Source organism: Conger conger, chromosome 3 (genome assembly GCF_963514075.1).
Source record: "Conger conger chromosome 3, fConCon1.1, whole genome shotgun sequence".
NCBI classification, from domain to species: Eukaryota; Metazoa; Chordata; class Actinopteri; order Anguilliformes; family Congridae; genus Conger; species Conger conger.
Window position 1 is genome coordinate 63,871,997 of NC_083762.1, and position 13,656 is coordinate 63,885,652.

A 13,656-nucleotide genomic window follows, 5' to 3' on the forward strand; every position below is an offset into this window, starting at 1 on the left:
AGGTTTGTGGTGCTGCCACTATGTGCTTGAACAAGTAACTTAACTTTACTGCAGTGAATATCCAGCTGTACAAATTGATGATATGTAAAGAATGTAAACTGTATTAATCAATTAATCAAGAAGTGCTTGCTAAGTGCATACAATTCAAGTGTAAACTGAACCCTCTTCAATGGGCATCTCTCCGTGGTCTCTCTCTCGACTGGTAATCCGTTTTTACTGTCATTCATTTCTGATGGGAGCTAAGGAGGGATTCCTGAAATTGCGGCTGAACCTTTCTTTTTTGGCTTTCAATAGATATTCCAATTCTAATGTGTAATATTATTCAAAAGACTGAAAACAAAAGACTCATTTTCATCAAAACAATTTTCATTTATTCATGTGCCCTCTAGAATCTGTACAAGAATATCAATGTTCAAGCGTGAGCCATATCATATTTGTGCAGAGCCCCAAGGCATGCAAATGCCTATCGCTGGGTTTGATCAGCAGCTGTTCTTCAGCTGATATCATGCCTGTCCTTCCCAAGCAATAACCCACGATAATTAAACTACGTCCCATTGTTAACGGATCTCGGCATGAAATTAATGTCTTTATTTCAACACTGAGTGAAAAGGTGTCAGGCGCTGATAATCAGCTGAAGTGTTATGAGGCTTAGAATAGAAAAGATTTTAATGAAACAAGACTGCTCATTCTGCTTTTCCCCTCCAACTGCCTAAAGCACTACAATCTGTTGAATAATGAACAGACAAGCTTTTCTATGGCAACTGCTGAATAATCCAGGCTGTCCCATATGCCCGGCCTCGAAAGCAAATATATCTTTAACTCTTCGCTTCCATGTTGCTGAAAATTTAGAATAAGCAAAGTGAAATTTGATAGGATATGGTGCATATTGTTCTTTTGCGTCCTCTTGTCTTCAGATAAAATAGATGGCTAAATCATTTTAATTGCACTATCCCAATAAACAAGGACATCCCAATAAACAATGACCCAGTCAATGCTTGGTTGGTCGAGGGCTTTCAAACTTGGAACACTGTATTAACATGCACAAACAACAAGGAAAAACCAGACCTGTCAGGCATCCTGTACATCTGCGGTTAAAACAAAAACACAATCTATCGCTGGGCTACTCGACTCCAGGTCCTGAGGACTGCATTCTCTGCAGGTACTTGCTCCAGCCATGTACTACACCACCTGATTTCACCAATTACTTCACTTCCTCAAAGTAATTGGTGAAATCAGGTGGTGTAGTGCATGGGCAGCATAAATCCCTGCACACACTGCAGCCCTCAGGACCTGGAGTCGAGAAGCCCAATCCCCGATAGCTCTGGACAGCAAGGCCACCAGTGGAATGTCTGTAGCCTTCCCAGATGTGGGCCCCATAATAATGTGACAATTCCAGCTGTGCAGAAGGCCCCACACGGTCCAGTAGCCCACCGCCATGATGGCCGGGGGGGGACAGAAAGATGCACATGAGGGCACAGATGAACAGACGGCCGTTGACGGTCAGTCAACTCAGGCACTGTACCAAATCCCAAACTACTGCCGAGCGTGCTGTGGGAACACGCCGGAAAAGTTCCACGGTGTCCCTGGAGAAGCTGGACAATTAGGTCTGAGAGTGCACTCAATTCGCCTTCCAATCCCACTGTTGAACATTCAATTCTTCAGCAATTTAAAAAGTGACTTCCATATTCAACTTGTCATATGGCAAGACAAGTAAACCTCATTCTCGCGCGCACACACACATACACATACACACACACACTCCTGATTCAGGAGCCGTGAGGTGTGGCACAGTCTTCACCGAACTGCACAAATAAACTGCTCCCCAAAAAAAAAAAAAAAATGAAGAAAACAACATGGGTCCGGTGATGAGGTCACAAGTTCATGTGCTTCTCGGGAGCCTGCTTGTGTGCCAGGTAGAGAAAGAGGATGCTGGACAGGGCGCTGACCAGGAAGATGACGTCAAACCAGCGGTGGTAGAAGTTAAACTGCAGCTCCCCCAGGACCTCGGTCACAATGGTGCGGTACTCAAGGGGCATGCTCATACGCATGAGCAGCACAGACGAGACAAAGTACATACCCTGAGAGAGATAACTGTATCAGACACACAGACAGGGTACATACCCTGAGAGAGTACTGTATCAGACACACAGACAGGGTACATACCCTGAGAGAGAGTACTGTATCAGACACACAGACAGGGTACATACCCTGAGAGAGATAACTGTATCAGACACACAGACAGGGTACATACCCTGAGAGAGATAACTGTATCAGACACACAGACAGGGTACATACCCTGAGAGAGATAACTGTATCAGACACACAGACAGGGTACATACCCTGAGAGAGTACTGTATCAGACACACAGACAGGGTACATACCCTGAGAGAGAGTATTGTATCAGACACACAGACAGGGTACATACCCTGAGAGAGAGTACTGTATCAGACACACAGACAGGGTACATACCCTGAGAGAGTACTGTATCAGACACGCAGACAGGGTACATACCCTGAGAGAGTACTGTATCAGACACGCAGACAGGGTACATGCTCTGAGAGAGAGTACTCTATCAGACACGCAGACAGGGTACATACCCTGAGAGAGTACTGTATCAGACACACAGACAGGGTACATACCCTGAGAGAGAGTATTGTATCAGACACACAGACAGGGTACATACCCTGAGAGAGAGTACTGTATCAGACACACAGACAGGGTACATACCCTGAGAGAGTACTGTATCAGACACGCAGACAGGGTACATACCCTGAGAGAGTACTGTATCAGACACGCAGACAGGGTACATACCCTGAGAGAGTACTGTATCAGACACGCAGACAGGGTACATGCTCTGAGAGAGAGTAATGTATCAGACACGCAGACAGGGTACATACCCTAAGAGAGTATTGTATCAGACACGCAGACAGGGTACATGCTCTGAGAGAGAGTACTGTATCAGACACGCAGACAGGGTACATGCTCTGAGAGAGTACTGTATCAGACACGCAGACAGGGTACATACCCTGAGAGAGTACTGTATCAGACACGCAGACAGGGTACATACCCTGAGAGAGTACTGTATCAGACACACAGACAGGGTACATGCTCTGAGAGAGAGTACTGTATCAGACACGCAGACAGTGAGCTCACCATAATCTGAGCCAGCACCAGCACTATGACATTGGAGGACTTGCTGCTGGAAATGGCATAGAAGAACTGTGGGGAAGAGAAGGTCAAGGCATTGACATAGAGCCTATAAAGACAGGGCCTTCAAAAATAAGGCGACGCCTCAAAAAATAACAGAAGATAAAATGCCACTTACCTTGGTAAGCGTAATCAGTAGACCTCTGATGGACGTGACGATGATGATGCCAACCAGAATGAAGGATATGTGCTGAGACCAAAATTTCACCTGGTGAAAACAATGTGGGAATTTGAGATGGTGCCAGTCAGGAGCAAGCCTGAAGAGACTAAAAGGCTTCATATTCCCTTTGCGTGGTGTAGTGCCACCTCTTCACTCAACTCACATCAAACTGGATGCCCAGGTAGTTGACCGTTATCTCAATCCCGCGCGTTACAGGGTCTGTCTTGCCTACGCGGTCGAAGACAATGTTGATGGTGGCCTGGAAGGACACCAGGCAGTGCAAGACGTTACGCGCTGTGACATAAACAGATTCACTGCTAACACATATTCACGGCTGTCTAAAACTTATGCATCTGCCAACATTATCTGAGGATGAATCATCCACGTCTGCAATGCTATTGATACGAGAAGGCCACAATTCCACACAGGTGATATCTGCACTACCGATCAGACATGACAAATATCACCAGTGTGCTTTCAAAAACAATGCGTATTCAGTATATTCAAAATGACATTTTCTCACCTGAATAATCTATTTTATACATATGTAATTGGAAAACTACAAGCCACCTCAAGGTTGTGACAGGCATGATTCTTACCATAAATATTTTCCAGACACAATAGATGGAGAAGAAGTATCCCAAGAAGTTGAAGTATTTTCCCTGAAATGTTTTGGAGTACTCTATCCTTTCCTGAGGTATGAAGACACAGGAAAAACAGAAATCGCTGTACGGCAGTACACTGAATTCTGGGACAGCGGCAGCCTCCCCATAATCACAATATACAATGTGAAGCTTCTTTTATATAACCAAAGTTTTTAAAACCCAAGATTTAAAAATAAGCTTACAGGGAAGGCACTTTGGAAAGGTAAGCTTTTAAAGAGACTGAAAGGGAGAGTAAATTATTCATTTTTGGCCCTAACTAGGGGGTCAGGGCTTATCACTACCTTAGTGGCTTGCAGGTCCACCGTCTCCAGGAAGAGCTGTCGGCTAAGCTCCTCCAGAGCATCCACTTCCTGTTGGATTAGAGACAGATCTGCACATGTGCAGTCAAGGAGCTCACTCAACCTCAAACAGATGCGTACTGAGGGGCAAAGCACTGCCTTTCACCTCTCAATCAGCTCTTTACCTGGAGTAATGTAAAGAGCTGATTCAGTAATGTAATGTAATGAGTTATATTAATTCCCCCCTTCTGCATGTCACTTACTGTATGTGCAACAGTATTACAGCATTGTTTCTTCCCATGATATATTACGATGGTGTCAGTCAACATCTGCATCCATTATGCTGTGTCTCTAATCTTATTTTAAGTCACTCTTTAAATAAGTTACGCTAAGTTACGCAGTTACACTAGAGAATCGGCTAAACATTCAATAGAAACGGGAGGTTCATAAATGGATACTCTCACTGCCCGGAGGAGAGGAAGTGACACTTTTGATCATCCCCCAGAATCCCGTCTGCTTGTTCTGGTCCTCCCCGCGCTGGTACATCTGCCTCCGCGTCATGGCGATTCTGAGAAAACACACCAGGACTGAGGAGCCGGGCCAAAGGGGCCCACCACAAGCCAGCAGGGTTCAAAGGTTTGACACAGCTTAACACCAACAGATAGGGTCAAAGCCCCTCAAAATACATCAATAAGGGTGCACTTATTTAGGAACAGTAATTAAGAGAGCAGGCATAATATAAACATGAAAATGTGAACTTTTTAATGTTCAAAGCATGTTCTGTGGAGAGAGAGGAAGATAAAACAAACAATAGATGAAAACAAGAGATATGATTGCTGCTCACAGCCCACCGTTAACAGGAAATGTGTCTTATAACATGCTAAATGTCATCATGTCGATCTTGCAGTTCTACATCAAATGAAAAACAAAAAAATGGATACACTACTAAGGATGGTTGTTTACCTCAATGCCTTTTAATAACCCTGTGTTGTTTCTTCCACAGGAATTAAAAAACACTGACCTGAACTAAAGCACCAACATGATCAGTAGAAATGACAATATATATGTATTTTTTTTACTGTAGTCATTGCAAATCACTCATAGTGAGTCCGGTCTCATGTTTCCTTCAGATATCTGGGGCCTGCATCATAAAGCACAATTCTGAGTAGGCTGGATAACTGAGCAAAACCCAGAACTTCTAACTTCAACTCGTGTTCCAGATTTAGCAGGGTTTAGCGCAATGCAGTTAACCAGGCAAATCAGCAGTCCTGCAGCATGATGAAAGCCCCGGATAGCTGTTGTTTCAAAACTGACTACGTTTGTCCACTGATCACACAACATGTACATAAACCCACAGTGCGTGCATGTACATGCAGGTTTATTTTCAAGGTTTATTTTGGTTAACTTGCACTTAGCAGAATTCTCCTGTGAACAAAATGAGAGACCACGGTTTCTTACTGTGCATAATCACTGTCCCTTTACTTCTCCTACCTCTTCTTCTTGCTGACGATCATGTCCATAGTCTGGAGCAGTCTCCGTTCCAGGGCCAGGATATCACTGTCTGTCACATTCCTGTGGAAGCATTTTATTTTATTTTTATTTTATTTATTAACTCTGCACTTAACCCATGCTAATTACTTAGGAGCAGTGTGCAGTGCCCAGGGACCAACTCCAGCTCTACCTCCAGTGGCTTGGTCAATAGCATGTGATGTTATCTCTCCAGACACCAGAGCTTTCTAAGTGCAGGCTTTTCACACTGAACTGAAGACTGAATAAATAACTTTTTTTTAAATATTACACTTTGTATTTCTTTTCCCATTTTCTGCTTGGTCTTGTTTCACACATTTTAGGTGTTCTCGGTGTGCCTATAATGTGCCTGGACACATTTTTCCCTTACCCTATATAACAAAACTGCTATAATTTAGAAATAAAAATGTTGAAATCGGTTCAAACTTAGTAGTGTGCTATATTTTTAGAAAATAGTTTTGCAATATTTGCTTTCATAATCTGTATGAAATCAGGCTGCTGCGGGCATAGAAATCAAGGCAGCTTGGCATCAGACTTAGCTAGTCTAGGAAGTAAAAAAGTATGCGTTTCTAATATTAAACAAAACTCAGATGTGTAAGCAGACTTGTCGGTGCAAGCAGTATTTTTGGAAAAAAGACGTGGCTCAGGAAGAAAGACTTTGAAGCATAAGGGAAAGAGGATCATGGGTAAAGGCTCACCTCAGGAAGTAAGACATGTAGGTATAAGGACAGTTGACTGCACCAAAGCCAGACAACAAGGCCATGAGTGTGACTCCAATCACCCCCACTCGACTGATCAGCTGTTCAATGGACAGGATCCCTAAGGGGAGGAGGCGGGAACCAATTTTACACAGCAGTAAGGGAGAGGGGACACAACACATGGTCGGATGTTTACTTTAGCAGGACAGACTATAGACCTGAAGCCAGGAAGAAGGCACTAGATAGAACAGTCGTGAAAAAAATCCCTCCAACAGTCGTACTGATACTCTCGATAAGTCACAACAAAAGGCATCAACCATAACACTGCATTCTGTGGCCAGTAACCTTCAACGTGTACTTTTTAATATGTTAAATTTATCTAATCAATCTTTTCCCCCCTCTAATTTTCCCCAGTTCTGAATAAACACTCTTATTCTTCAACACTCATTACTGTAACCACAGCTATCAATTTGGAGACACGCAGACAAACGTGCTCTTCTCTGAAGTCTGAAGCAAACGATCCAACTGTGATTCTGATCACACCGCAGTTTGTAAGACAGCCTCACATAAACATGAGTTGGTGGAGGATACTTCGGGTACAGCTCAGCAGCTAGACTGCAGGCACCTAGTCGGCCAGTGCGGATCCTTAGTGACTGATGAGATCCTATCATCCTGGCTGACTGAAAACCCTCCCTCCCTCCCTGGGTGACACACTTGTGAAAACCAGGATTGACATTCAGATTTTTTTTTCTGAGACACCCAGAAGATATAAGATTTTTTCATTCCTATTCATTCCTTTTCCGTATGGATACCCAGTCCTCATCCCAGTGCCCAGGACATCTGCAGTTTCTGAGATACTCAAACCACCCTGTCTGGCACCAACATCAAGTCATGCCATGGTCAAAATCACTGAGATCACATTTTTTTCCCCATTCTGATGGTTGATGTGATCATTAACTGAAGCTCCTGACCTGTATCTGCATGACTTTATGCATTGCACTGCTACACGATTGGTTGATTAGATAATGGAATGATTGAGTAGGTGTAGAGTAATAAAGTGCTCAGTGAGTGTATATCTCAATGGTGTCAGGGCAGCCAGGCAACCAGTCGACACTAACATGGTCCAGATTTTCTATCACCAGACCATGGGGGACCACCCACTCAGCAGATCCTAGCAAGCTGCACTTACTTCAGTTACAGTGCTTGAATATAACAGTGAAATGTTTGATGTACATACCGTGTTTGGGACTGAGGATGGGAAAGGGGTCACCCAACTTCCAGAAGAAATACATGAAAGTGAACCATACGACACAGGCAAAGAGCAGCTTCTGTCTCTGCACTGAGGGCACATACAACATAGGGACTTCTTCAAAAACACAAGATCACTCCATTTCATTCAACAAAATGTAAACTGTGAGCTGCTGAATCTCAGCTCTCTGGATAGTATGTTCACACACGTGCACACACACACACACACACACACACACACACCTATCACATACATTTACATGCTGCTGAGCAATATTGATAAGCGGAATATAAGATTGCAGTATAATATTTTTCAGAATAGGCAAGAGACACTTACGCAGTCGTATGTTGCTAACCACAAAGTAACCAATGTAGAAAGGCACCACAAAAATGAGAACCAGTAAGATAACATACAGGTTGAGTTTCCAGTGAAAGTACCTAGAGCTGGAAATACAAAACAAGCAACATGAGAACACCAGGAAAGTGTGATCTAATAGTGTATCTCTAGAGAAAGAATGACAATGGGCATGGCCATGCCATGGGAAACTCAATTAACAAACCCATGTGACTTCTTAAGTAACACACTACACAATTAAAGCTTTATCTGCACTAGGACATACAAAACAATGTCCAAAGCATACTTACGTGCTGCTTAGGGCACCCAGTATCTCAAAGATAATGAGCTCAAACATTGTGCAGGAAAACGCAAAGGTGACGGAGAAGACCACTTGCACAACATATTGACGAACCTGTTAAGAATGAGAGAATTATTGTGTCTCACCATTAGCAGTTCCTACAGGGGATTTGCACTCTAGTACAACAAACCCTAACTTCACAGCCAAGTCTCTCACTGTCAGCTTTCAATAAACTCCTTTCCTCCCACTCACAAGTGCATAAAAATAAAACTGTAAAAATACAGATTATTCCAATATCTTTAATATCAAATGTATCAAAATGTGTTCCAGGTAATGATCATATTGATGCATAGTTTGCAATCATAATTTAACCACGTCTCCTTGACCAGACAGACAAGACGTAGTGGCTCGTAATGTAGCTTTTAAACTTAAGACTTTAACGCATCACTCAAAGCTTTAATAAAACGCACCCAACGCTTTCCAGCTAGCTAGCGAACTTATAGCTAATACCATGCGTATTACCTCGTAATCTTTGAACAGTTGCCTCATGAAGAAAAGCCACCCAAATCCGAAGAACAGCACCTGCGAAGAAGTGACAAAGTACAGTGAACAGAAACTAAAACATGGTAAGCCTTTGGTATCATGTTTAAAACATACATTTAGACACTGGACGTAATTTAGCTTGCAAAATAGCAGTCTAATTTCATATTAGGTAGCTAGCTAATTTACCTGAGAGGTGAACATGATAATTGAGTCCACAAGAAATGACATACTTGCAGCTAAAAACAGTCGTCGTTGATAAACGAGGAGTTTTATAGCTTTATTGACTGAACATAAAAACGGTTGGGTTTATGTTTTGATACAAGCTAGGTAGCATTGTTTAATTTGTTAAACGGTGTAAATTACGAATACTAGCTAGCTAGTTCCATTGTGTAGATAAAACACACCAGCTAACGTACTGTGAAATTGGTGTTGTTTACGTTATCATTTTGCGCAGGATCTGTCAACCATTATTTCCGTCGCACAAATATGACATCACACGAAGTTAACCCTTTGTGGTTCAGTTAAAAAAAATGGAGAGTGGAGAGTGGGATAGAAGCTGCGTTTAAGGTGTTCTGGATCACTATTAAACTTCCATCCATCCATTATCTTAACCCGCTTATCCTGAACAGGGTCGCAGGGGGGCTGGAGCCTATCCCAGCATACATTGGGCGAAAGGCAGGAATACACCCTGGACAGGTCGCCAGTCCATCACCATTCACTCATATATTCATACCTATGGGCAATTTAGACTCTCCAATCAGCCTAACCTGCATGTCTTTGGATTGTGGGAGGAAATCGGAGTACCCGGAGGAAACCCACGCAGACACGGGGAGAACATGCAAACTTCGCACAGAGAGGCCCTGGCCGACGGGGATTCGAACCCAGCACCTCCTTGCGAATTCATTTTCAACGGAAGTTCTTATCACTTCGGATGCGATAAATTCTTGGCCGCACGTTGATATCGCGGCGCTGTTCCGAGATAAATGAATGACGTCCTTACAATGCGGATTCCTTAACTATTCGAAATCGCCTGGCGCGAATCATTTACATAGGCTCCGACGCACGTTTCGGTAAGTCTATCTAGATAATTATTTTACTATTAACGGGTCCTCGAATGATATTTATATTGTTGAGGTATTCCCACAATATTTTCAATAAAATTGCCTGTAGTTTAATCAGTTACTGCGATGTATTATTGTTATTTTGAATGTTCCAATTGTTCGTTTTTTTATGTGGGAAAATTACAGGTAACCGGGATAATGTCTCTGCATGTCTGTTTCTCAACGTCGTAGCCAGCTACATTAACATCACATTACGGTTTAAAATATCACCGTAATTAATAGTGTTGACAATTTGTATACACGTTTGATTCATAAAGGTTTAGACATAAAATGTATTATTGTTGCTCTTATTTCACTGCTATTGTAAAAGTAATAAGTAGCGCCAATGCCAATCGTTTATTGACATAGGCCTAACTTACTGTCATTCAGACATCTTGGTATATGTTCCTTTATTTTCCATTAATATATTTACACTTACACAATGAGGCAACATAAAAGTAGTACAGTAGTATGTATGTGAAAATAGCAGTGTAACAATATGTGGAAAGTTCTACATTAGATGTAGTACTGACATTACATCACGACTGACATTAGATCAATTATTGCAATTTATTACATACACAAAAAAAGATTACAATGTTATATACAGTGCCATCTGTAATGTTTAGGACAAAGACATATTTTTTTGTTTGGCTCTGTACTCCACAATTTTCAGTTGCCATAAAAACTTTTACCCAACATCCAATCAGTTGCCTGCCTTTCATTTTATTTCCTGCTTGATATTATTCATTTGAATGTAAAGTTTGTTAATTATTAAATTATGTACTTCATTATCTGTCACGACCTGGCTCAGTGGCCGTGACAAAACGGGAGACGCACACTGACGCATTTAAAAAACAAGGTCAAATTTATTTGAAATAACCAGTTAACAAAAATGTGTAGTGTGAAAGTCAGTTGCATCAGTAGTGTGAGTGAGTGGATGTGTGAAAAGTATGCTGAAGCAATGTTATCTGATGCAAACCCAAAAAGAACCAACAGGTACGTGGGAAGAGAGTTCCCTCCTTCAGACAAGAGTCAGGCACATTTTAACATCTGGTCACAGGTGCTCCCAATTGCGCAAATGACCTGATACTCCGCCAACAAGGCACCTGTGAAGTAACGCCAGAATAAGTAGCACAGAGCAGGGGGCCGTAACATATCCCTAATTTTAACAATTTGAAACAATAAAATAAAAAAATAAAAAAATAACAGCCATTAAAAACAATGTACTTAAAACAAATTGCATATCCCATATTGTTCAGAGTGAACAGTGGGGGACAAAGCCAAATACCTTAATTGTAATGTGAGATAACTATTAAGTAGAATGATGGCAGAAAGGATTTCCTATCCATAGTGAAATGGAGCTGGAGATCTAATGACACAACAAACATGATTATGGGACAATTCTACAAGGAAATAGTTTCCATTATTTATGTCATGGTTTGCCAAAGGGCGGATTCGAGCCGCGGTGACCATCGTAGGTCTCTACACCTACACGCGGCTACCCACTGCACCATCCGTGCCACCACTATTAAACATATAAACTAAATTAGACTAGTATGAACAGTTTAATTTACTAAAGTTTTCATTTTTAATAGCTAGTGGACATTAAAGCAGTTGCTTGAGCCTAACGGTAAGCTAGCTAAATGACAATCTAAGTTACCTCCGTTAATGTTGAGCTATGTTATGCAATGTTGCAATTTGATTATTTCAGAAAGAAACAAATTGGGGCTAAGTATATCCAGTCCAACCCTTATTTGGAATATCCAACACGTGTCTCCCGAACCGCGTTAATTGATCAACCACGCTGAATAGGACACACTGGACCTCTGCGCAAAAACAATTGAGTTCAAATATGTGCAAAAATGTTCAAAAATGGTTTGGCAATCCGTCAAACCATTTCAAAAATGTCTCAATGTATTCAATGCATTTGTATTCAGTGCATACAGTGCATTATACTTAACTGCAGAGGGCAACACAACCACATACTTTAAGTGTGCAAATCTGGCTGTCCTTTGAAGACAGGGCTGAAATTTCTTATGCATGTTGTAATGTTGTTGCATGTTGTTGTAGATAAGTGTCCAACTTTAGAAAATGCCACACACATGAAATCACTTAGGTTTTCATACATGGAATAATAGCTACTAGCATAGCTACTTTACAAGTGGTTGCTGTTCCTGGTTTCTGCAACAAGGTTATTTATTTATTTGTTTTACTGATGATTCAAATCTGTGCCAAACCACTGTGCCTTCTTTCAGTTCTGGTTTTTCTGTTTTTTTTGACACATTTTTGAGAGATCTATTTGAGTGATGAAAACTTTTACATTCATTCTTGTTTTGGGTTTTAGCTTAAAACAATGAACATCAATAGTCATGAAAACCTTGTTTCATTTACATTTTTTCAAGATAAACATGATTTATGGCACTCATTTCTTCATTATCGTGGATTTATAACTTTTTCACAAAAACGAATGCCACTATAATTGTTAAATGTGATCCAGCAAAGGTAATTGGCATTAATCATATATTTTATCTATATTGTTTGGGAATGAGAAAAGACAATATTTGTTATGTATAGTGACAATTTTTATTTCTGTATTGCTTTAAAATCCCAATAATGTTCCGGGTCAATTTAACCCGGCAAACAGCCAAGTGAACAGAACACAATGGCTAATGATGACACTTCTGTAGCTGTGCATAAGAGTAGTTGGCACATACTGTAACTGTGCAATGGGTGCTCAGAAAATAAGCAACCATTCAAGCTAACCAACATGACCACATCCTTTCATGCTTACAGATCAGGCAAGCTACAGACAAATTATACAGCAAGTGAAAGAATTCTGTAAATGAATACACGCGGACACACTTGCACACAAGACAAGTTAACTGCATTATTTTTTTTTCCTCTGGTGTTTTATGTGTTTGAGGCTTGTGTGTGTGTGAGTGTGCACATGCATGTGTGTGTGTGTCTGTGTGCGCAAATGTGTGTGTGTGTGTAGGGAAGACTTCATTGTTCTTGTGTGGCCACCTAACACCTCAATCGTACTGAATGGTCAAAGGGGGGTTAGGAAGCCCATACTGAATAAACAAGGGGGGTTTACTGTACGCTTTGCTGACAATGACCATTTGGTTTCCTTGGTCACACCATATGATTACAAAATAATGTGTATTCGTCTGCCTGCCACCCAATCAGGGACAACTACCTGTATTTTACATCAGGAGGTTTTGGGCATAAAAGCTAATTCCTTTGTAACATGAGTTTGTAATTGACCTGCCTTGCTTTTACCCGGTATGCTTCATACTGTAATTAAAGACTATTTTTGCTATATGAATACATTGTTGCTAACCTGAATATCGGACTACTTGTTTTACTTCACAAAGGACCAAATTCCTACAGTGTGCATGTGTGTGTGTTCGTGTGCATGTGTGTGTGTTTTGCTTTGCTCTCAGCTGTCTCCAGGGAGGGGAGGGAAAATAACGACAGTTTGAGAAGCCTTCTGTGGACTGCCTGGGAAAAGCAGACACTGCAGCCAAAGTGAATTAGCATCCACGACAGCTCTCTGGTCCTTCCAGGAAACTGCCATTGCCCTCAGGAT

The 13,656-nt window shown here is 41.5% G+C and overlaps 1 protein-coding gene across 1 annotated transcript; it reads right to left on the reverse strand.

Annotated features, from left to right (window-relative positions):
• Positions 1–348: 348 nt before the first annotated feature.
• On the reverse strand, positions 349–9,403 carry si:ch73-390b10.2 (Golgi pH regulator). Its single transcript, XM_061234886.1, has 14 exons — positions 9,148–9,403; positions 8,941–9,000; positions 8,429–8,532; positions 8,121–8,227; positions 7,773–7,874; positions 6,536–6,656; positions 5,802–5,882; positions 4,769–4,878; positions 4,314–4,402; positions 3,967–4,059; positions 3,531–3,626; positions 3,326–3,415; positions 3,154–3,219; positions 349–2,078 (listed from the first exon to the last, which is right to left on the reverse strand). The coding sequence occupies exons 1-14, from the start codon at positions 9,187–9,189 to the stop codon at positions 1,872–1,874; spliced, it is 1,368 nt and encodes a 455-aa protein (XP_061090870.1). The 5' UTR covers positions 9,190–9,403; the 3' UTR covers positions 349–1,871.
• Positions 9,404–13,656: the final 4,253 nt, after the last annotated feature.